This window comes from Passer domesticus, chromosome 9 (genome assembly GCF_036417665.1).
Source record: "Passer domesticus isolate bPasDom1 chromosome 9, bPasDom1.hap1, whole genome shotgun sequence".
Lineage (NCBI taxonomy): Eukaryota > Metazoa > Chordata > Aves > Passeriformes > Passeridae > Passer > Passer domesticus.
Window position 1 is genome coordinate 7235040 of NC_087482.1, and position 21335 is coordinate 7256374.

Here is a 21335-nt window from a genome sequence, read left to right on the forward strand (position 1 = left end):
AAGTTCAGTCATGAGCAAGACCACAGCCTTCGACCTCAGAGACCACCAATGACCCCAGTGTGACCACCACAGGAAACAACACGTGCCCAGAAGGCCGTGGATCTAATCGCCATGTGAGGGGAGGACAGGCGGGGCCAGGGGTTGAATGTGCATGACGAGATTGTGTAAGGTATTGCATATGGAACATGTTTGTGAACAAAGATGTGGCTCAGTCCAGGGCTCGGGGCACAAGTTTTCACGAGAGCCGTCTCGCTTGTGCCAGGCCCTGACACGCATACCCACTTCACAACTACATCAGGTTGTGGAGTGCCGCTGTAGGACATGAAATAAAACAACGCAGACACGCATCTCTCCAAGGTAAAAAAGAAGGCAGTTGAATTTCTGACTCCAACATTTACAGATTTCCAAAAGTGACAGTGGATTGGAGGGTGAAAGTGCCACCTCTCCAATGACACTGGACAAACCAACAGTCCATCAAATTTCTCCTCTGCAGAAAAGAATGCAAAACAATAAGTTATTTACATAAAGTGTTTGGGAAAGTTTGCTACAAGAATGTAAACATCAGAAGGCTTAGAAGAACATTAAAAACCAGGGCGACAGTGGAGTCTATTTATTCTGCAGATGGCTTCACTGTGACCAGCGGTGGGGCCCCGAGGGGATGGGGCAGCCCATGCTGAGCGTCCCTGGGCTGAGGGACATTTCCTTCCGTGGGATCATCTGGGCCCAGACCTCCTCCAGTGCCATGCCCAGGAAAAGAGGGAAGCCATCAAGAGTATCTCCAGGGACACAGCCTGACCAGCAATGTCAGCAGGCAAAACAAAGCTCCTCCCTAATTAACACACACTTGATAGGACCTAATTGATGGGCCATCACCAATGCAGGGTGCTGCACAGGGTCTGCTGCTCTCAGCCAGGGCCAGAAGGAAGGGAAGGGAAGGGAAGGGAAGGGAAGGGAAGGGAAGGGAAGGGAAGGGAAGGGAAGGGAAGGGAAGGGAAGGGAAGGGAAGGGAAGGGAAGGGAAGGGAAGGGAAGGGAAGGGAAGGGAAGGGAAGGGAAGGGCTGTGTGGCCTTGGGGTTCGACAGAGCTGGTGAGCAGCCCCAGAGACACAACAACCCAGGTGCAACCAGGCTTGATTTCCAGGTCAAAACACTCGGCGTAGCTGGCCTGGACTTCCCTGTAAGGCATGTGGGGGCTTTGGAGTCCCCCTAAGGTGCATGAGGGGATGGGGTCCCTTGCGGCACACCCAGGGATATTTTAGGTTTCCTCTGAGGCATGGAGGGCACTGGGGTCCACTTCAAGTCATGCAAGGGATTTGGAATCCTGTGTGAGGCATGCAGAGGGTTTGGGATCTCTCCCAAGGTGTGCAGGGTGCTGGGATCTCTCCTGAGGCACATGTCATGGTTCTGGGGTCTCATTTCACATGTAGAAAGGGCTGTGGACTCTCGTAAGCGTGCAGGTGCTTTGTGTCCCTCCTGCTGCATGCAGTGGGGCTGGAGTGTCTGCTGAGGCATGCAGGGGACGGGGACCTCCAACAGTCCCTCCCGGGCCCGTGCGGCTCGGGGCTGCCGCGGCCCAGGGCCAGCCGCCGTGCCGGGATGGCGGTGGCGAGGCGCCGAGGCGGAGCTGCCCCGCCGGGTCACGCTGCACCGGCACGGCACGGGCAGTGCTGAGCGCTGGGCAGGCGGCACCGCCAGCCCAGGGGCCACAGCCCCGGCCCTGCCTCTTTTGGGGCCGGGCACAGACAGCTCCGCGGGACGGGCACCGCTCAGCACCTGAGGGGACGGAACAGATGCCAGAGGAGCCCCAGGAGCCCTGGACAGGGCCCTGGCGTTGCCTGCCTGGCTCCCCCGGGCCTGTGGCCATCCCGGGCAGCAGGGGCTCGCTCTGGGCCGCGCTCTCCCCGGCCAGCGGGGCTCCGGGCCAGCACCCGGCTCCTGCCACTGCCCTGAGAATGCTGACGGGCTTTCGGGGCAGAACTGACCTTGACAGGGACAGAATTCATAGGAGACTTGTTTTGGCCTTTTACAAGGTTAACTGAGAAACAACTTAAAATCCCAGGCTAAATCGTCTGCTTTAACGCGTGGGGATTCCTTCAAGACCCTTCCTAACTCCCGTGGTGCCGGGCCGGGCCGCGTCCCAGCGAGCACCAACACCCAGCAGCTCGATGGATGCAGCACGGCTGGCACCAGGGAAACGAGTCAGTATCCCTACAGCTGCCCGCTCTGCCTGCACGGCTGTCACACAACAGCAATGTTCCAGAAGGAACAGGCATTTTTACATCCTCAGGACCATGTGATCTTTGGTCCTGGTGGTGGATCAGAGAGAAAAGCCAAATGTGACAGACTAAACTTGACTGTAGGAGAGGGATGCCTCAGCAGAGGGTCTGGGGACCTGTGGTGCCAGCCAGTGGCCCGGCACTCGGACACAGCAGGAAGACCTGAGATTATCACACTTCACCTGGGAGGGTAGAAAAGCTCAGGGGTTCTTTGTTCAAGGTCCCCCAGAGGCACCAGCTGAAGCCGCCACAGCTCCACCTTGATAAAATTGTTTAAAAAGATCCAGAGGTCTGACACTCTGCTGTGGAGGACATTCCACATGTTATATTTGCCCAATTATCCAATCAAAAAAACGGAAAGAACAAACCCAAACAAAATGAAATGTAACAGCAATTTTAATTATGTAGCTTAATATATATACAATTGAATACACTCAAAATATTGACAATATAATTTGCTTTAAATTATGAATAATTTGTTTCTGATAATAGCGTATAATCAAAAATAACCTCGCGGGGTATGCGTGGGGTACGGGTGCAGGGCTTTTGGACCCCCGTCACCTCACGTACTAGCGTGTCAAGCCCAAATTCCCCTTTTTATGCTGCATGTCATTACCATCTCCTCCCATTTTCGATTCGTCACACTTGTATCACTGCCCTCATCATCACCTTCCCCACGCATGCTCCACACTTCTTTAAGTAAGTTGTACCACTCTTTGGGGATCTTCTTTGAGGAAGGCCTCTCCTCTTCCTCCATGGAGTCCTGGAGTTCACCTTTTGGATTACACATGCGCACCAAGCTGCTACAGTATAAACCAATACTGTGTTCTAACATTAAAGCAGTGAATCTCATATAATCAACATTTGCCTGGTGTCTAACCAAATTCTCCTCTCTTCCAACAAAATTTAGTCATAGTTATCTCTTGCTTCCTCCTGTTCTGAACATCTGCAGGAGAAGGTTGGGGGTGGACCCCTCCTCTCCCTTTCTTGCTTGGCATGACTCCTTTAACTGGTTTTTTATTTCCAAATATTAATTATCAATATTGATTACTGTTTCAATTTTGTCAGCATGAATCATATCTATTTACCACACACAGTTCTCATCTTTTGGGCATTTAGAAGCTTTTGATTTTGCTTTGCACCCAAGGAAAATATACCCCCAAATGTGCACAAATAACTCCTTCAGCATGTCCTCCTTTTCAGCTGGTGTTTCCATTGTTCTCTGCTATCTTGTCCTCATCTTTCCACAATTCCTGTGCCTATTCAAGTCCAGCCTGGGACAGTGCACACATTTGCTTTAGTTCTGTAGTGATTTATGCCCAGCCATCCTGCCAACCACACCCATTTCAATGTTGCAACAACCTACCTCTGGGCTGCAGTATGTGAATCACACTCTGCTGTGTGAGATGGCAGAGCACCAGAGCAGGCACTGAAGAAGGGGCATTCGGTACATTAGTGAAGTGAGTGCTGGAACCTGGGCTAGCTCTTACAACTCCGGCACTACGGCAGGAGTCGGGAACTGCCTCGCTATGGGCATTTACCAGAGGCAGAACCTTTAGTGCCACTTGCTCTCCAGTGCCAGACACAAGCCACGACAGGGACGAGGCACAGGAGAAAGGAGGAGGCGTCCCGTCTTCAGGTTCTTCAAGGAACAGCTTAGTCCAGGTGAAGAGAACAGGATGAAAAGCCCCTAGCTGTACTGCCCAAGGGGTTTTGTACACATACAAGTCATGGGGTGGATGCAAACAATGAACCAATAGGGAATGCTCAGGAGAGGAGTGAGGGGATTACATCAAGTGTCTGGGGCCAATTGGGGTAGGAGGGTGGAGAGGATGGGTCACAAGGGCCAATGGGGCTTCCAGGAGTAGGGGAATTCCAAAGGGGAGTTGCAGTCAGAGATTGGCCCAAAGGTTGGGGAACCAAGGGGCTGGGTTGCCTTGAGAGGCAGGGAAAGAGCTGGAACAAGGGGTGGGGAAGGACACCAGGGACAGTTTGGAGGGAGGGTAAAACCCACAGGTGAACCAACTCAGGAAAAAAACGGGGGCACAACAGAGCCCTTAAACAAGACTTAAAATGAAATCAATAAAATAAATTTGAACTGCAACAATCAAGAGCATCTTGAGGGACGCAGCCTGACCAGCAATGTCAGCAGGCAAAAGAAAGGTTTTGCTGAGCAATGGCCCTTTGATGAAGCAAAACATTTACAGTCAGGGCAGTCCATTCATGCAGACGGGCGCACACTCTGGGGGTACAGCTGAGGCCATGAGGTCACAGCAGGGCTCCGGGGTCACAGCAGGCTGAGCTCTCAGCAGGCCCTGAGGTCACAGAGGTGCCAGAGGTGCCACAGCCCCGTGGTTGCACAGCAGCACAAGGAGCCAGCAGTCAGTCCCTGAGCACAACTGTTGCGGCAGCAGCGGCGGTGGCAGCAGCGGTGCTGACGTTGGGACAGTGGTGACAGGACAGCGGTGGCAGCAGGAGCTGCGGGACTGGCGGAGGACAAGGCAGCATGGCCCTTGCTCTGCGCCTCCTACTCCTGCTGCTCCTGGCCGTGGCCCTGCCTGCCAGGGCTGCCCAGGCTGCTCCGCTGCAGCCGCGGCGAGCAGGTGAGCCGGCAGCCTGGCTGCCCTTTCCCGGAACAGCGCTCCCTGCTCCCTGGGAAGCGCTGGGGATGGTTTTGCCCCGGGCTTTAGGGAGGGTTTCCTCTGTGGGAGGGAGAGAGACCCCACGGGCCCTGGGCTACTCCAGCCACCCTTCCAGGGATGCACAGGGCCTGCAATGAGGTTGGAGAGTGACCAGGAGCCAGCCCAGTGTTCCCCAGGCCCCTGTGCAGCTTTGGCCATGTCCATTCTCATCTGGCTCCCACAGCCTTACCCAACAGCCCTGCATTGCCCAGTTCCCTGTGGCAGAAGGGGATCCCAGCACATCATGGAAATGGTTCTCATCTCTGCTCCCTTCTAGCCTGGAATCGTGACATGGGTTTTCAGGAAGTCCTCATGAAGCATGGTTTGAAGTTCCTGGAGGATGCTGGAGGTAAGTTTTCATTCTGCCTTTCCTGAGAGAATAATCAGGATCAGTTCAACAAAAGCTCACTTATTAACCAATTCCCTTAACATAAACTTAAGGTTGAAAGAATCCGGAAACCTTGCCCTGCTCCCTTCTGGATCCCTGAGGGGTCCCACAGGATCACTGTCATTGGGAGGAAGGAGCATTTAGCTGTCCATCTTCCTCCCGTGTGCAATGCCAGTGTGTCCTTCCGTGTGCTCTGTGCAGTCACAGAGAAGAGCAGAGAGGGAAGGGGCCGGGCCTAGGGCTGTGCCCCGGGGCTGAGCCTTGTGGGCAGCCTGAGGATCTCCTGCAGTGCCACAGGAGCTCTTCTCTCCTGCCTTTCTTTGCAGCTGAACCTGCTGGTGAAGGCACCACATCCAGGACTGAGGCTGTGGGAGATGCTGAGGGTAGGTCAAGGCCTTTCCCCTGGGAGAGCTGCCAGCTCAGAGCCCAAAGCTGGGCCAGGGAGGCAGCGCTGCAGGTGCCAGCACAGAACCATGCATGTGTGTGCCCTCGCCCTGCACGATCCCCTCACCGCTCCTGCGGCTCAGTGGTGCCCGTGCAGATCAGCAGAGATGGCAGAAGCTTCTGTGGCTGTTGAGTTACAGGTGTGTCTGCAGGGAGGAGATTCATACGTCCTTTGGTAGTTATTGCTGACAAGACCAGCTCCCATAGCAGGGGTGAGTAGTGTGTCCCTGCTGACACCACAAGTTGAGCCCTGCTTTTGTGGAATGCATTCCTGGGAAATGGAAGTATTTTTCTCTAAGGTTCTCCGATAGGGAAGATCCAAAACACAAGAGACAAGATATCCCTGGAACCATCCAAACAGACGAGGCAAGTGCTGAAGAAAATGCTGCAGGGAGGACAAGGTGGGTGCATTTGCCTCATGCTTCCCCTGGGACTCAGCAGCCGGGGGCTTTGGCTGCACATCTGAACGCATGGTTCCCGGCACAGAGGGATGGGATCCATGGCCCATTCCCAGTGAGGAATGTTTCCATCTGATCCAGCTGTCTCTTTTCCATTCTCCAGAAATGAAAGGAGAGCCTGTGGAGAAAGAAGCATTTCCCGGAGGAAGCAGTGGTTCCGTGCCAGCCTCAGCTCCAGGAAGGGAGGCCATGCCAGGCACAGGCACAGGAGGTAATTGCTGTGCCTCTGGGCCTGAGCCCTGCTGAGGCTTGAGCTGCCCTCTCTGCTGTTTGGCAGTGCGGGCACAGCCTGGACTAGAGCGGCACAGCCCAGGGGAATTATCCTGAGCAGGCTCAGGGCACTCGGGTAACTGAGCAGTCCTGCTGGGGTCCCTCCTTGGGAGACATGTCCTGAAACCTGGCAGCGACTGCACGGGTTGGTCACGGTGGGGAAAGGACAGAGGGGGAGAGCAAGGCTCCAGTGTGTCCTGAGAGGGCCTGGCTGTTTGCCCTTGGGATCTGGGGGGTGTCCCAGCAGAAGGAGGGCAGGAGGGACAGAGGGAGGGAGGGAGGGAGGGAGGGATGGATACCTATGTCACTGCCTGCTGCAGTTTTCCCCGGGGTTTTAGAGAGGATTTCCTCTGTGTCTGAGGGAGAGAACCCCGGGGCCCTGTGGTGCTCTAGCCACCCCTCCCAGGGATGTTGCTGAGGGCAGGGAAAGAGTGTGGAGGGTAATCAGGAGCCAGCCCAGAGCTCCCCAGGCCCCAACAGCTTTGGCCGTGTCCATTCATATCTGGCTCCCATGGCCTTAGCCGAACCCCTGGCAGTGCCCAGTTCCCTGTGCCAGAAGGGGATCCCAGCACACTCTGGAAAATGTTCTCATCTGTGATCCGTTCTAGATGAGGTGTCTGGGAGGGCTTCTCCATCAGCTTGGATGAATAAAGTTTTGAAGCCTTTGGAGCCTCCTGCAGGTATGTTCTCAGTGTGCCACCAAGGAAGAATTGTAGACAAGCGGGCAGGAACCAGGTGACAGAAGCTTCTGTGGCTGTTGTGTTACAGATGTCTCTACAGGGAGGATTTATCCAGCTCCTACCTTGGATGTTGCACTCAAGCCCAGCTCCCATCACAGGAGTGAGTAGTGTGTCCCTGATGACCCCACAGGCTGAGACTTCCTTTTCTGGGATCCATTCCAGGGAAATGGAAATATTTTTCTCTAAGGTACTCCAACAGGTAAAATCCAAGACACAACAGATAAGATATCCCTGGAACCATTCAAACAGATGAGGCAAGAGCTGAAGGAACCCCTGCAGACAAGAGAAGGTGGGTGCATTTCCCTCATGCTTCCCCTGGGACTCAGCAGCCGGGGGCTTTGGCTGCACATCTGGACATGCCGTGCCCGGCACAGCGGGAAGGGATCCATGGCAGCCTCGCTGCCCCGCTGCTGCTTTCACGCCCTGCAGGGCTGTTTCCCAGCCTGGCCTGGCTGCAGCTTCTGCCCAGCCTCTGCAGGAAGGCACTTGGCATCAGCTGACAGGCAGCCCAAACTGTAACACACCCTGAAATCCCCCACAATATCCAGCCCTGCAGATTAGGAAAAGGGTGTCTGTTTGGAGCTGCAAGTGCTCTCATCATGCCACTGTAACCTGGCCATTTTCCTGCTCCATAAATTTCACAAATATTACCTCTGATGCCACCACCCAAGTGGGGAACAGCTCCATCTGATGCAGCTGTCTCCCTTCCTTTCTCAAGAGATGGACATAGTGCTTCAGTGGAAGGTGGCATTTCTTGAAGGAAGCACTCCATCTTCGGTGCCAGCCCCTGCTGCAGGAAGGAAGGCGATTCCAGACACGGGCACAGGCACAGCAGGTAATTGCTGTGCCGGGCTCAGGCCTGGCCGGGGTTGTGTGGCAGCAGCTCTTCTCCCAGGGCCTGCCCTTCCCCATCAGCAGCCAAAGCTGGAGGCGCCTCGGCTTCCAGGCCTCTGGAGCTCGTTCAGAGCCCCGGGGAAATGGGACTGGTGCAGCAACGTCCCTGGCGCTGCAGCTGCTGCGGAGCTGGCCCTGAGTGCCCAGAGGCCCAAGGCACAGGAGCAGCCCCGAGCGGGAGCCCTGCCGCCAGCCCAGGGCCAGAGCCAGCCCTAGCACACAATGGAAACAGTTCTCATCTTGGTTTGTTTCCAGACTGGGATGCTGGGAAGGATTCTTCATTAGCCTGGCAAACTGAAGTTGTGAAGCCCTCCGAGCATTCTGCAGGTATGTTCTCACTGTCCCACCAAGGCGTAATGTTTGACTGATTGGTAAGAACCAGGTGACAGAAGCTTCTGTGGCTGTTGTGTTACAGGCGTGTCTGCAGGGACGCCTTCACCAACTCTGTGGGAGCTCAGTACATCACTCCGGATGTCCAGAGCTACCGAGACAACCCTTGGGGGGCTCGGAGGCCCTGGAATGTTGCCAAAAGTACCTGGTGGCTTGACTTTGATCCTTTTAAAGAAATGACACCTGAAGGTGAGGAGATGAGAAAATTTCATGTCTAAATAGAGAGGGGATGTTATTCACTTGTTAGAACTTAAGTTAGAATGCACTGTACAGGGGGGTTTTATGTATTGTACAGGGGGGTCTAGAATTCTGTACATGGATCAGGAGTCCCAAGATGGAGGAATTTGGGCGTGCCCTGTCCTTCTTCTTTCTTCTCCTTGGCATCCATGTTCAGGATGATGTTGGCATGTGTGGATTGGTTCATAGAAAGAGTACACTTGCCAACAAGGGCAGAAAGTATTGGGAAGTAAAGGTAAATATCGAATACGTAATTTTCATTATAAAAGAGACAACCGCCTCGTGGGCGGGGGAGAGTGCCTTTGGCTGTCCTGCCGAACAGACCTCGGCTGGACAGACAGAAAATCTTTGTAGATAAGAAATAATAAACTCGACTGAAGACCGAAAGCAAGAGTCCAGACTCCTTCTTCGAGAGCGCGGCCTACCCAGAACCACTTTTTCCCGTGCTGGGGCAGAGACAAGCAACAGCCGACCCCGGCATCTGGCGTCCCTGGGTGGGCACGAAGGGGGGCCCGAAGGTGAGCACGAAGAGCGACAGCTCAAGCGGAGAGCCGAAGAGTGAGCTGCAAAGAGAACACCCAGGTGGGCAGCACCCGAGCGGGCAGCTCCCAGGCGGGCAGTTCCCGGAGCTGGACTCATTCCCAGGAGAACACTGATAACTCCTTGGGAAGGCAGCCAGAAGAGTCTGAAGAAGCAGCAGCCAAAGAGAGAACACCGCACTCCACTTCTCCCGAAGAAACCTCGTATCAGAACAGCCCGGATCGGAATCGGAAAGGCGCCTCCGAATCCATCTCCTGTGACCTGCTGGACGGGAACCGGGAGCATCCAGACTGCTCTGACGACACAAATTCGGTGAGAAGGTCAAAATTAAGAAACATGGGGAACACACTCACACAGGAACAAATAGAAACATTGTCAGCCTTACAAGGCGTGACAGAAGCGTACGCAGAGGGGGTTTCTAAAAAGGAGCTCAAAGAGTTATTATTGTGGGTCAGATATAATTATCCGTTTGCAGAAACACATGTGTTGTTTGAGGTGGGCTTTTGGCAAGAAGTTAACAGACATTTATATTTTTTAGCTGCTAGAAAGGAAGAGACGGCTTTCAAGCTGTTATCTCCAGCAAGAATTATGTTAGAGGCTATCTCTGCAAGGTGTCGGAGATCAGCCAGGGAATTAGGTTCCACAACTCCCACAAGGGCGGGGAAAACAGAGCATGGCTCGGTGCAGAGATTGGCTCTGGTTCCAATTGGCCCGGGGGGGACAGCTCCCGAGGGAGAGGAGCAAGGGGAAAAGGCACTGCTTTCAGCCCTGTCATCCCAAAGTCCCAGGAGACCTCCAAAACGCCCTGAGACCCCAGAAACTGAGGGAGGTTCAGGCTCCGATTCAGACGCGAATACAATCCCAACCCCAGAACAGCTAAGATCTTCACCCAGCGAGATCGAGGGGTCGGGGACGATTGTTCCTGAATTTCGGATCTCGGGGAACGAAGGGGCGGGGGAGGCGGAAGAATCAGGAAGGGGGGTCCGCGGGGGATTGAAGGGGGATGGGGAAACGCTTTCTCGCGGCGGCGTGGCGGCGACGGCGGCGGTCGCGACCGGCGGGGGGGGCGCGGAAGCGGTGGGGAACACGAGTTTTGGCACGGGTTTTGGGGGACCCACACCGGGGGTGGCGGCCTTGGCGGGCGCCGTGCCAAAGACGCACGCGGGGGGCGAGACACGCGGGACATCCGGGAAGGGCTCCCAAATCACAGCGTCCACGTCAGACGCGGGGAACAAGCTCGGAGCAGCCGCGGAACTCCGAGCAGCACCCGTAAGTAGACGTAGGGGACGCACGGCGGTGACGCAGGACCCGGAAGTCGAACCGCGGCGGTCAGCTCGCATCGCGGAGCAAACACGGGCACGGGCGAAGCAGGGATCGTACACACGGGTACGGGGTATGGACACAGCATCAGAGAGGGAGGAGTCGGGGACAGACACTGGGGAGGAGACATCAGAAGGGGAGCGGGGCGGAGACAGTGACGTCAGTCCAGGGGAGACGGAAAGCATTCCCGAAAAAGCGCACACGCGAAAAATGCGGACGGAGCGCGGTCGGGGGCGGGTCCGATCCTCGGTGACGTCCCAGGCGAGGAGGGGCCGATCTCGGGGCTCCGTATCCCGGGGCTCCACCCCTTCTCCGGTTCCAGTTTCCTCGATCCCAACCCCTGTGGTTCAGACCACTCCCATCTCAGGGCGGTGCTCAGGTGTTCAACCTCCATTGCTGGCTCAGTCAAAATCCGTGCAGGCTCAGGTTCCACAAACACAACTGCTGCAGCCAATCGATACGGCTGAAGAGCCGATCGAGCTCGTGACGTCATCGCACCTGTCCAGGCAACCCAGTGGGGGGATGACCGAAATGCAGGGCAGAGCCACAACGTTATCTCGTGGCAGGACTGCAACCATGCAGCAGTTTTTTCCAACAACGTATAAAGGGAAGGCAACGTTAAAGAAAACAGTACCACAGTTAGAACTTAAAGATACATTATACGAGGATCAAGGGCAAGAAGAAGACGTGATACGAATCGCAGCATCAGAGGGAATTCCGGCATGGATGTTTTCAGCAGCAGAAGCAAGAAGAGGATATATGCCATCATTTGATGCGATGGAAAGGATGCAGACACAAGAGTTTCAAATTCCTTATTTAAGTCCAGGAGCGAGGCCAAAGACCTCGAGTCAAAGACTGTTTGAAAAACAATCACTGCTGACATCAAAGACTCCACTGTGCATGCAATTGCCAAAAGAATTTCTACAGGAAGAAGAGGAACAACCAATGAAAATGGTGGATTGGAAACAAGTCAAAAAGGAACTGACAGAAGAAGCTTTGCTGCAAGGATCAGGAGATCTTACAATGCCAGTGACATATGATGCGCAGGGGCAGAATCCAAGATGGGAAAGATTGAATCACGATGTGATCAAAGACTTAGCGAGAGCTGTTCAACGCAATGGACTGGATTCACCATACTTTAAACAGCTCCTGAGGGGGACATTTAACATGTATGACCTGACGCCATTTGATATTCGAAGCCTTGTGTCAATGCTCCTCACAGACACGCAGAATCTCATCTGGGAAAGAAGATGGCGAAGATATCTCACAGAGTTGAGGAACAATTATCAAGGCGGGCCAAACGCAAACCTCACTGAAGCACAGTTGGCAGGAGATCCTCCAGATGACAATCCAGCAGAACAAGCGGTACGTCTTCCAAGGCGAGTGTTGAATGACATCAAGGAAGCGGCGCGGAAAGCGATCTTGCAGATCGCTCCAGCAGGAGTTCCAGATGTCCCATTTTCAACCATCAGGCAAGGTCCCACAGAACCATATTCATCATTCATAGATCGACTCACGCAAGCGGTGGATCGGCAGGTGACCATTGAAGCTGCGAAGCGACCACTCTTGGAAAGTCTCGCATTCGGCAATGCCAACCCGGATTGCCAACGAGTCATCACTGCAATGCCAGGAAGACCATCCTTGGCAGAGATGGTGGAAGCATGCAGCAAGGTGGGAACACCTCAGCATGTTGCGTCGATCGTGAGAGATGAATTGAGAGGAGAGTGGGAAAGCCAGCTGAGAGAACACTCGGGAAAACGATCAAAAGAAGAGATGCTGGACAAAATATTTCAACAGCAGAATGAAATTCTTGCAATCATCAAAAAGAAAAACAATCCACCAAGAGGACAGTGACACAGGCCTTCAAAAACAATTCTTACAGATCTAGAAATGATGGCGCAAATCATCATCAAGGGGAGAACAAGATTGTTGACAATGGCAAGACGAGAATTTTCAATCATTCATGTACCATTGAAAAAAGATAATTTTAAATGGGCGATGCAGAAATCAAAAGATTTAATAATTGCATTGTTAGCTTTCCCAGGAACTTGCACAATTCATTTTCCACAACACAGAGTGCTGCAGTCGCAAATATGTTACAGGGCAAAGCCAAGAATAAGTGAAGAACCTCTGGACGGGATCACAGTATTCACTGATGGCTCAGGGAAGACACACAAGTCAATGATCACATGGGTGAACTCAGAAACAGGGAAATGGGACTCGGATGTGAGGATGATTCAGGGTTCTCCACAAATTGTGGAATTGGCAGCAGTCACTCGAGCATTTCAGTTGGTTGAACAACCTCTCAATTTGATTACGGATTCCGCATATGTCGCGGGGGTAGTCAGACGCTTGGAAGGTTCACTCTTGAAAGAGGCCAACAATGAAGTATTGTATTCACATTTGGTGAGCATGAAAACTTTGTTGGAAAATAGGGAACATGAATATTTTATCACACACATCAGAGCTCACACAACACTTCCAGGATTTTTAGCAGAGGGGAATGCTCGAGCAGACAGGTTGACAATGCCCATTTCACATTGTATGTGTTGAATTTTCTAAATAGTTCATCCTCAGAACCCAATCCTCCAATCTTGAGACATTTCTCAAACAGTTCACAGGCAAGATTAAGGGAGAATCCTTTAGTTTTGGTCAGAAACCCAGAATCAGGACAGATAGAAGGTCCTTTCAAACTAATCACTTGGGGCAAGGGTTTCGCTTGTGTTTCCACAGAGCAAGGTCCGAAGTGGGTGTCGGCACGACACGTGAAGCCATTTCGAACGCAAGAACAAAAGAACACAGATCCCGGAAACAGAGAGACAAGTACTCAGACAGAGGAGGAGACTCAAACTACAAGCAATAATCTAGAAAAAACAGAAGAATAAAAGACTTTGGGGGTTTTCTGAAAAACTTTAGGTGGAAAATGGTGATATTTAGTCAGAAAGGTGGGGTGATAAACTTTGCAATGTTCATGTGTTTTGTCTCATTGCCAATGGTTTTGAAAAACAAAGCAAATTTACCAGTCAATCAACCAAAGAAAAATGTTTGGGAAGCTTTAGCCCAGGCAGCAAATTTAGATAGCATTTGCCTGACGCACTCCAGACCAGGGAGGCCATTTTCAGCATGCATGATTGGATTGCCAGTGAGTGAATGGCCAATTCCAGGACACACTGCAATCGAGATCTCACAGGTCGTTAAAGATCCTGTGAATGAATGGTATACTTGGACACATTCTCTTCCTGTGGCTTCTTCTGAACCTCAGGAATTGGAGATTTTCGGGTCCATGACAATGAATGTATGCATGAAATTGGAAATTTCAGGTACAGCAAAGCCAAACAAAACTATTGATGTTACTCCCAGTCATGAATTCTACAGAAATGCGTCAGCCTGGTGCAACAACACCATGGTGACAGACAAAGGGTCACTCCAAGTCCCAGTGCAACTGCCAAGGGGATTCTTTTTGATTTGTGGAGACAGGATTTGGCATGGTATTCCTGCGAATGCCAAGGGAGGTCCATGCAGCATTGGAAGAATTTCAATGCTGACGCCAGATTTAAAGATGCAGAGAGAACAAAAACATAAAGAAAAAAGATCTTTACAGTATTTCGATGAGAATTGTGATGACAGGGTTTACACTTGGAGCAAGGCAAGGAGAATTGCGATAGCAATTTTCTCACCTCAGGCAGCATCAGGAATTGCTTTGACTCAATTGGATCGTATGGGTTGTTGGCTGAGCAAGCATGCTCGATCAGTCTCTCTTGCACTGAGTGACATGTTGCAAGACATGAACAGTGTAAGACAGGCAACTCTGCAAAACAGAGCAGCAATCGATTATCTTTTGCTTGCTCACGGCCATGGGTGCAAAGAATTTGAAGGAATGTGCTGTATGAATCTCTCCGACCATTCCGGGTCAATTCATGAAAATATTGAAAAAATAGAGGAGAGTGTGAAGAAACTTGGCGAAATCACTGGATCTTGGATTGAGGACATGGCAAAGTTTTTTGATCTTTCACCTTTGGGAAAAAAGAAATTTTAAAGATAGGGTTTCAAATTTTGGTGATTCTCATAGTCCTCTTGATTGTAATTCCATGCATTCTTTTGTGTGTGCGGGGTGTCATGAGTCGAGTTGTAAAGAGGGTGCTTTTGGTGCAAACAGAAGGGGGAGATGTGGGAGCTCAGTACATCACTCCGGATGTCCAGAGCTACCGAGACAACCCTTGGGGGGCTCGGAGGCCCTGGAATGTTGCCAAAAGTACCTGGTGGCTTGACTTTGATCCTTTTAAAGAAATGACACCTGAAGGTGAGGAGATGAGAAAATTTCATGTCTAAATAGAGAGGGGATGTTATTCACTTGTTAGAACTTAAGTTAGAATGCACTGTACAGGGGGGTTTTATGTATTGTACAGGGGGGTCTAGAATTCTGTACATGGATCAGGAGTCCCAAGATGGAGGAATTTGGGCGTGCCCTGTCCTTCTTCTTTCTTCTCCTTGGCATCCATGTTCAGGATGATGTTGGCATGTGTGGATTGGTTCATAGAAAGAGTACACTTGCCAACAAGGGCAGAAAGTATTGGGAAGTAAAGGTAAATATCGAATACGTAATTTTCATTATAAAAGAGACAACCGCCTCGTGGGCGGGGGAGAGTGCCTTTGGCTGTCCTGCCGAACAGACCTCGGCTGGACAGACAGAAAATCTTTGTAGATAAGAAATAATAAACTCGACTGAAGACCGAAAGCAAGAGTCCAGACTCCTTCTTCGAGAGCGCGGCCTACCCAGAACCACTTTTTCCCGTGCTGGGGCAGAGACAAGCAACAGCCGACCCCGGCAAACTCCTACCTCAGATGCTGCACAAAAGGCCAGCTCCCATGGCAGGGGTGAGTAGTGTGTCCCTGCTGACCCCACAAGCTGAGCCCTGCTTTTGTGGGATCCATTCCTGGGAAATGGAACTACTTTCTCTTAAGGTCCTCCGACAGGAGAGACCAAAGACATGGCAGGCAAGAAATTCCAGGACCCATTAGAAGTCATGTGGCAAATGCTGAAGGAATGTCTGCAGAGAAGACAAGGTGGGTGCATTTCCCTCATGCTTCCCCTGGGACTCAGCAGCGGGGGGCTTTGGCTGCACATCTGGACACGTCGTGCCCGGCACAGCAGGAAGGGATCCATGGCAGCCTTGCTGCCCTGCTGCTGCTTTCACGCCCTGCAGGGCTGTTTGCCAGCCTGGCCTGGCTGCAGCTTCTGCCCAGCCTCTGCAGGAAGGCATTTGGCATCAGCTGACAGGCAGCCCCAATTGCACCACAGGCCATGCCCACCCTCAGATCCCCTGCAATTTCCTGGTGTCCAGGCAGATCAGATGTTGGGGCTGTTTGGGGAAGGAAGCAGCCTTGGGTTGTCCCAAAATCCTGGGTGTTTTCTGATCCTTATGCATTCCATTCACAAGTGATGCTTCCTGAAGTTATCACCTTCCCCATTCCCAGTCAGGAATATTTTCATCTGATCCAGCTGTCTCTTTTCCATTCTCCAGAAATGAAAGGAGAGCCTGTGCAGAAGGAAGCATTTGCCGGAGGAAGCAGTGGTTCCGTGCCAGCCTCTGCTGCAGGAAGGGAGGCCATGCCAGGCACAGGCACAGGAGGTAATTGCCGTGCCTCTGGGCCTGAGCCCTGCTGAGGCTTGAGCTGCCCTCTCTGCTGCTTGGCAGTGCGGGCACAGCCTGGACAAGTCAGGCACAGCCCAGGGGAATTATCCCGAGCAGGCTCAGGGCACTCGGGTCCTGAGCAGTCCTGCTGGGGTCCCTCCATGGGAGACATGTCCTGAATCCTGGCAGCGACTGCACGGGGTGCCCATGGTGGGGAAAGGACAGAGGGGGAGAGCAAGGCTCCAGTGTGTCCTAAGAGGGCCTGGCTGTTTGCCCTTGGGATCTGGGAGCTGTCCCAGCAGAAGGAGGGCAGGAGGGACAGAGGGACGGAGGGATGGATAGCTGTGGCACTGCCTGCTGCAGTTTTCCCCAGGGCTTTTGCGAGGATTTCTTTTGTATGTGAAGAAGAGAGCCCCGGGGCCCTGTGGTGCTCTAGCCACCCCTCCCAGGGATGTTGCTGAGGGCAGGGAAAGAGTGTGGAGAGTGACCAGGAGCCAGCCCAGAGCTCCCCAGGCCCCTGTGCACCTTTGGCCATGTCTATTCCCATCTGGCTCCCACGGTCTTACCCGACACCCTGGCAGTGCCCATTTCCCTGTGCCAGAACGGGATCCCAGAATGCCACTGATATCGTTCTGATCTCTGATCCCTTCAAGACTGGAATCATGTCTTGGATTTTTTGGAAGCCCTGCTGGAAAATGGCTTGAAATTCCTGGAGGATGCTGGAGGCTATTCCTCCGTGTGCCTTTCTTGACAGAATAATCAGGATCAATGTGACAAGAGCTCACTCATAAGCCATTTCCCTTAACATTATTTAAGGGCTGAAGGATTCTGAAAATCTTGCCCTGCTCCCTTCTGGATCCCTGAGGAGTCGCACAGTATCACTGTCAGTGGGAGGAAGGAGCATTTAGCTTTCAATCTTCCTCCAGTGTGCAATGCCAGTGTGTCCTTCCATGTGCTCTGTGCAATCACAGAGAAGAGCAGAGAGGGAAGGGGCCGGGCCCAGGGCTGTGCCCCTGAGCCTTGTGGGCAGCCTGAGGATCTCCTGCAGTGCCACAGGAGCTCTTCTCTCCTGCCTTTCTTTGCAGCTGAACCTGCCGGTGAAGGCCCCACATCCAGGACTGAGGCTGTGGGAGATGCTGAGGGTAGGTCAAGGCCTTTCCCCTGGGAGAGCTGCCAGCTCAGAGCCCAAAGCTGGGCCAGGGAGGCAGCGCTGCAGGTGCCAGCACAGAACCATGCACGTGTGTGCCCTCGCCCTGTGTGATTCCCTCACCGCTCCTGCGGCTCAGTGGTGCCCGTACAGATCAGCAGAGATGGCAGAAGCTTCTGTGGCTGTTGAGTTACAGGTGTGTCTGCAGGGAGGACTTCTCAAGCTCCAGGGCTGGATGCTTGGCCCCAACCCAGCTCCCATGGCAGGGGTGAGTAGTGTGTCCCTGCTAACCACACAGGCTGAGCCCCGCTTTTGTGGGACCCATTCCTGGGAAATGGAACTACTTTTTCTTAAGGTCCTCCAAAAGGGAAGACCCAAGATACTGCAGCCAAAATGTCTCATGAGGCAGATGAATTCCTGAGAGAAACACAGAAGGAAGCACCCGGAGGACAAGGTGGGTGCATTTCCCTCATGCTTCCCCTGGGACTCAGCAGCTGGGGGCTTTGGCTGCACATCTGGACACGCCGTGCCCACCACAGTGGGAAGGGATCCATGACAGCCTCGCTGCCCCGCTGCTGCTTTGACGTCTTGCAGGGCTGTTTCCCATCCTGGCCTGGCTGCAGCTTCTGCCCAGCCTCTGCAGGATGGAATTTAGCATCAGCTGATAGGGTGCCTCAACTGTACTGTGGGCCTGAGATCCCCTGCCATTTCCCAGTCTCTGAGAAGATCAGGTGGTGTAGCTGTTTGCTCATGGGAGTGCACTGGCCTAGCCCCAATTACCTGGGCTTTTTCCTGATCTTTACCCGTGACTTTGACAAGCATTTCCTGATGAAGATGACACATCCCCAGTGGGAATGTTTCCATTTGATCCAGTTGTCTCTTTTTTCCTTTTTCAAGTGATGGACCAAAAGGCTGTTCAGGAGGAGGAACACTCAGGGAGAAGCAGTGGCTCATTGGCAGCCCCTGCTGCAGGAAGGAAGGCGATGCCAGACACGGGCACAGGCACAGCAGGTAATTGCTGTGCCAGGCTCAGCCCTGGCCGGGGCTGTGTGGCAGCAGCTCTTCCCCCAGGGCCTGCCCTTGCCCGGCCTGGCAGCAGCCAAAGCTGGAGGCGCCTCGGCTTCCAGGCCTCTGGAGCTGGTTCAGAGCCCCGAGGAAATGGGACTGGTGCAGCAACGTCCCTGGCGCTGCAGCCGCTGCGGAGCTGGCCCTGAGTGCCCAGAGGCCCAAGGCACAGGAGCAGCCCCGAGCGGGAGCCCTGCCACCAGCCCAGGGCCAGAGCCAGCCCTGGCTCCCGACTGGGCAGGGGCTGCGCTGGGTCCTGACAGGGCCTGAGCCTGTCCCCTGGGGCTGGGGGAGCTGTCACGGGGCAGGGAGTGCCAGGGCTGGCAGTGGCTGCTCAGGGATGGCTTTGGCCCCTGTCCCTGGCAGCAGCCACTGCCCAAGCAGCTGCGCTGCCCCCGGGCTCTCCTCCCGGCCTGCTGGGCTTTGTTGGCTGGCACAGCCTGTGCCAAGGGCCGGCAAGGTGCCTGCAGGCCCCAGCTCTGGGGGAAACAGAGAACGTCCTGCCCGTATTCACCGTGCTGCCAGCTCAGCAGTGCAGCACAGCACGGGCTCACGCTCCCCATCGCTCCCACAGATGCAGCCGGCACCACAAGACCTGTTCCCGATGCCCAGGATGGCCTCGGAAGGGGCTTCTGTCAGGGAACCGACTGCTGGCTAGTGTTTCTGGCAGGCATGCTTTATTTCGAGCTTGTCTTCCTATTCTGCTGCTTTGGATTCTGGTATTCCTGGAACAGAAAACAGTGAGTGTTTTATTGCCCGCCCCCTCCAACAGCTTCTTTTCAAAGTCCAGCATGGACAGGGAGCATTCCCATTGAGGCTGCAGTGGAGTTGTGGCCAGCCCATGATTGTCCAAATAACTCTGCTGAGGGTTCTGCTGCTGCCCAGTGCTTCCATTGGCCTCTCAATTGCTGGGCCTTGTCCTGGGGGCCCCGCTGGGGCTGCAGCCAGTGCTGGCTCCCACTGAGGCTGCCTGGTCAAGAGCAGCCCCAGGGGCACGGGGCAGAGGCAGAGGCAGGTGGGGAGGAGAAAGAGCAGGGCCGAGGTTGCCCTTGAAAGGCAGAGGTGCTCTGGGGCCCGCTCCTGGCCAGGGACCCTGCCCAGAGCCGTGCCCTGCTGGCCGGGGCCTTGAGGGGCAGCTGTCCAGCTGGGCCCAGCTGTGCCAGCAGCTCCAGCCATGCTGGGGAGCCTTGCCAGCTCTGGGCCCTGCTGTGCATGAGGGTCCCTGTGCGCCACTGGCAGCTGGGGCCTCAGCCACCTCCTCTCTGCACAGGAGCACCTCGGGACAGGAGTTGGAAGACGGTGGCTGCACCTGACACCCAGACAGCGTGAGCAGCTCCTCCAGCAGCAGGAACGGCCCGGACAGCCCTCTCAAGTGTTCTGTGAAGAGGACCCCAGAACAAACGTCTATGAGGAAGCCTCTTATTGCCCCGTAGATCCCACTGCCACCTGCTCTCCCCATGGGCCTCCCCAAGCTGCCTTCATCCCTTTTTTTCTCTCCATCTGTCCCATCCCAGCCAACTCAAGTACCTCTAGGGACCCTAGGACCAGCCCAGCACCTTCCAGCCCCTCCTCAGACAAACACATCCCTTCCTCTGCCCCTGAGCCCCCCGGCCTTGCCCTCTAGGAATCACTGAAGGTGACACCCCACCCCACCCCACCCCACCCCCCCCGCTTGCAGGGTAGGCAATGGCCCATTCTTCTGTTTAAATAAAGAGAAGGATCTTTGTTCTGGTTGGAAAGCAAAACCAGCGAGAGACTCCAAGTCAGAAATACAATTTATTAGAAAAAGGGAAAAAAATCAAAACACATGCAATGATACAAAAAAAAAACCACTGACAGGCTCAGAATACAGCCTGCTGACACCCTGCTAGTTAGGGTGGTGGTAGCAGTCCAGACGAAATGGATTTGTGGAAGTGGTGATCCTGTAGAAACAATCTGGTAGCTCTCATCCTCTGGAAAAGCAGTGGGTAAGGGCGGCGGTTCCTCTGGGAATCCAGTGGAAAGACTGCTTGTTGTGTCCCAAAACCCAGATTATATCCAGCTGGGGATGCTTAGCTCCTCCCCCGTGGGCAGAGCATCTCACAGTGGGCTGATATCATTCTGCCTCATGCTGTGGGTCCTTGATTAGCCATTAAACAGAAATGGCTCTGGGAGGGAGTTATCTCTAAGTCATGTGGCAAGACATTGATGGGCCCATTAACAGGAGATAAGGAAGAAACAATGCCCCTCCTGGTTTCAGCAGCTCTTGAGGATGGCATTAGAATACATCTTTACACTGCAACCCAGGACAAGTGGTCACCCCAGTGTCCAGGTGGCAGCAGCAGCAAAGCCCACCCAGCACCAGCACTGACTGAGCTCCATGCCCAGGAGGAGCCGTGGATGCCTACGGTGTGGGCAGGCAGAAGCCAGGCCGGGCCTGCTGATGAAATGGAGGTTTTTGGGCGGGTTCAATTAAGTTAGCAATATATGGACTAAGCATTTAAATATTAAATTGTAGAATTATGTGTTGAATTTTAACCTTTTACTTAAGAAACCTCTGCCATGGTACAAAGGGCATAGGAAAATGCAAATTTCTGAAGCTTCTTGCTATGAAGGACAATACCAGTGTCATAAATAGGGCCGGAGATCTTTCTCCTTTTTAATGCCTTTATTAAAAAAATTCAGCTCAGGTTGTGGGAAACGACAGGTCACCCGCACCCCCGCTGCTCCCAGGAGTGGCACGGAGGAAGAGGATGATGCAGCTGTGTCCGCTGGTATGCAGGCAGAGCTGGGGCTTCCGTCCTCGAGGGAGTAGTGGGAATTCTGCTTTTTTGGTCTAACATTCCAGATCCTCTTTCTAGCTGACATCCTTTC

At 53.6% G+C, this 21335-nt stretch overlaps 1 protein-coding gene and 2 long non-coding RNA genes across 3 annotated transcripts; all 3 read left to right on the forward strand.

Annotated features, from left to right (window-relative positions):
* Positions 1 to 7281: 7281 nt before the first annotated feature.
* Positions 7282 to 8594, forward strand: LOC135307094 (uncharacterized). Its single transcript, XR_010367828.1, has 5 exons — positions 7282 to 7356; positions 7444 to 7545; positions 7975 to 8091; positions 8406 to 8477; positions 8566 to 8594. It is a non-coding gene; the product is annotated as an uncharacterized LOC135307094 (long non-coding RNA).
* A 711-nt stretch (positions 8595 to 9305) lies between these two features.
* Positions 9306 to 13607, forward strand: LOC135307583 (uncharacterized). The gene is made up of 2 exons (XM_064431992.1): positions 9306 to 10703; positions 13371 to 13607. Exons 1-2 carry the CDS (start codon positions 9654 to 9656, stop codon positions 13404 to 13406), a joined length of 1086 nt encoding a protein of 361 aa, XP_064288062.1. The 5' UTR covers positions 9306 to 9653; the 3' UTR covers positions 13407 to 13607.
* Positions 13608 to 17612: 4005 nt separating this feature from the next.
* Positions 17613 to 18413, forward strand: LOC135307095 (uncharacterized). Its single transcript, XR_010367829.1, has 3 exons — positions 17613 to 17685; positions 17773 to 17871; positions 18315 to 18413. It is a non-coding gene; the product is annotated as an uncharacterized LOC135307095 (long non-coding RNA).
* The last annotated feature ends 2922 nt before the right edge of the window (positions 18414 to 21335 follow it).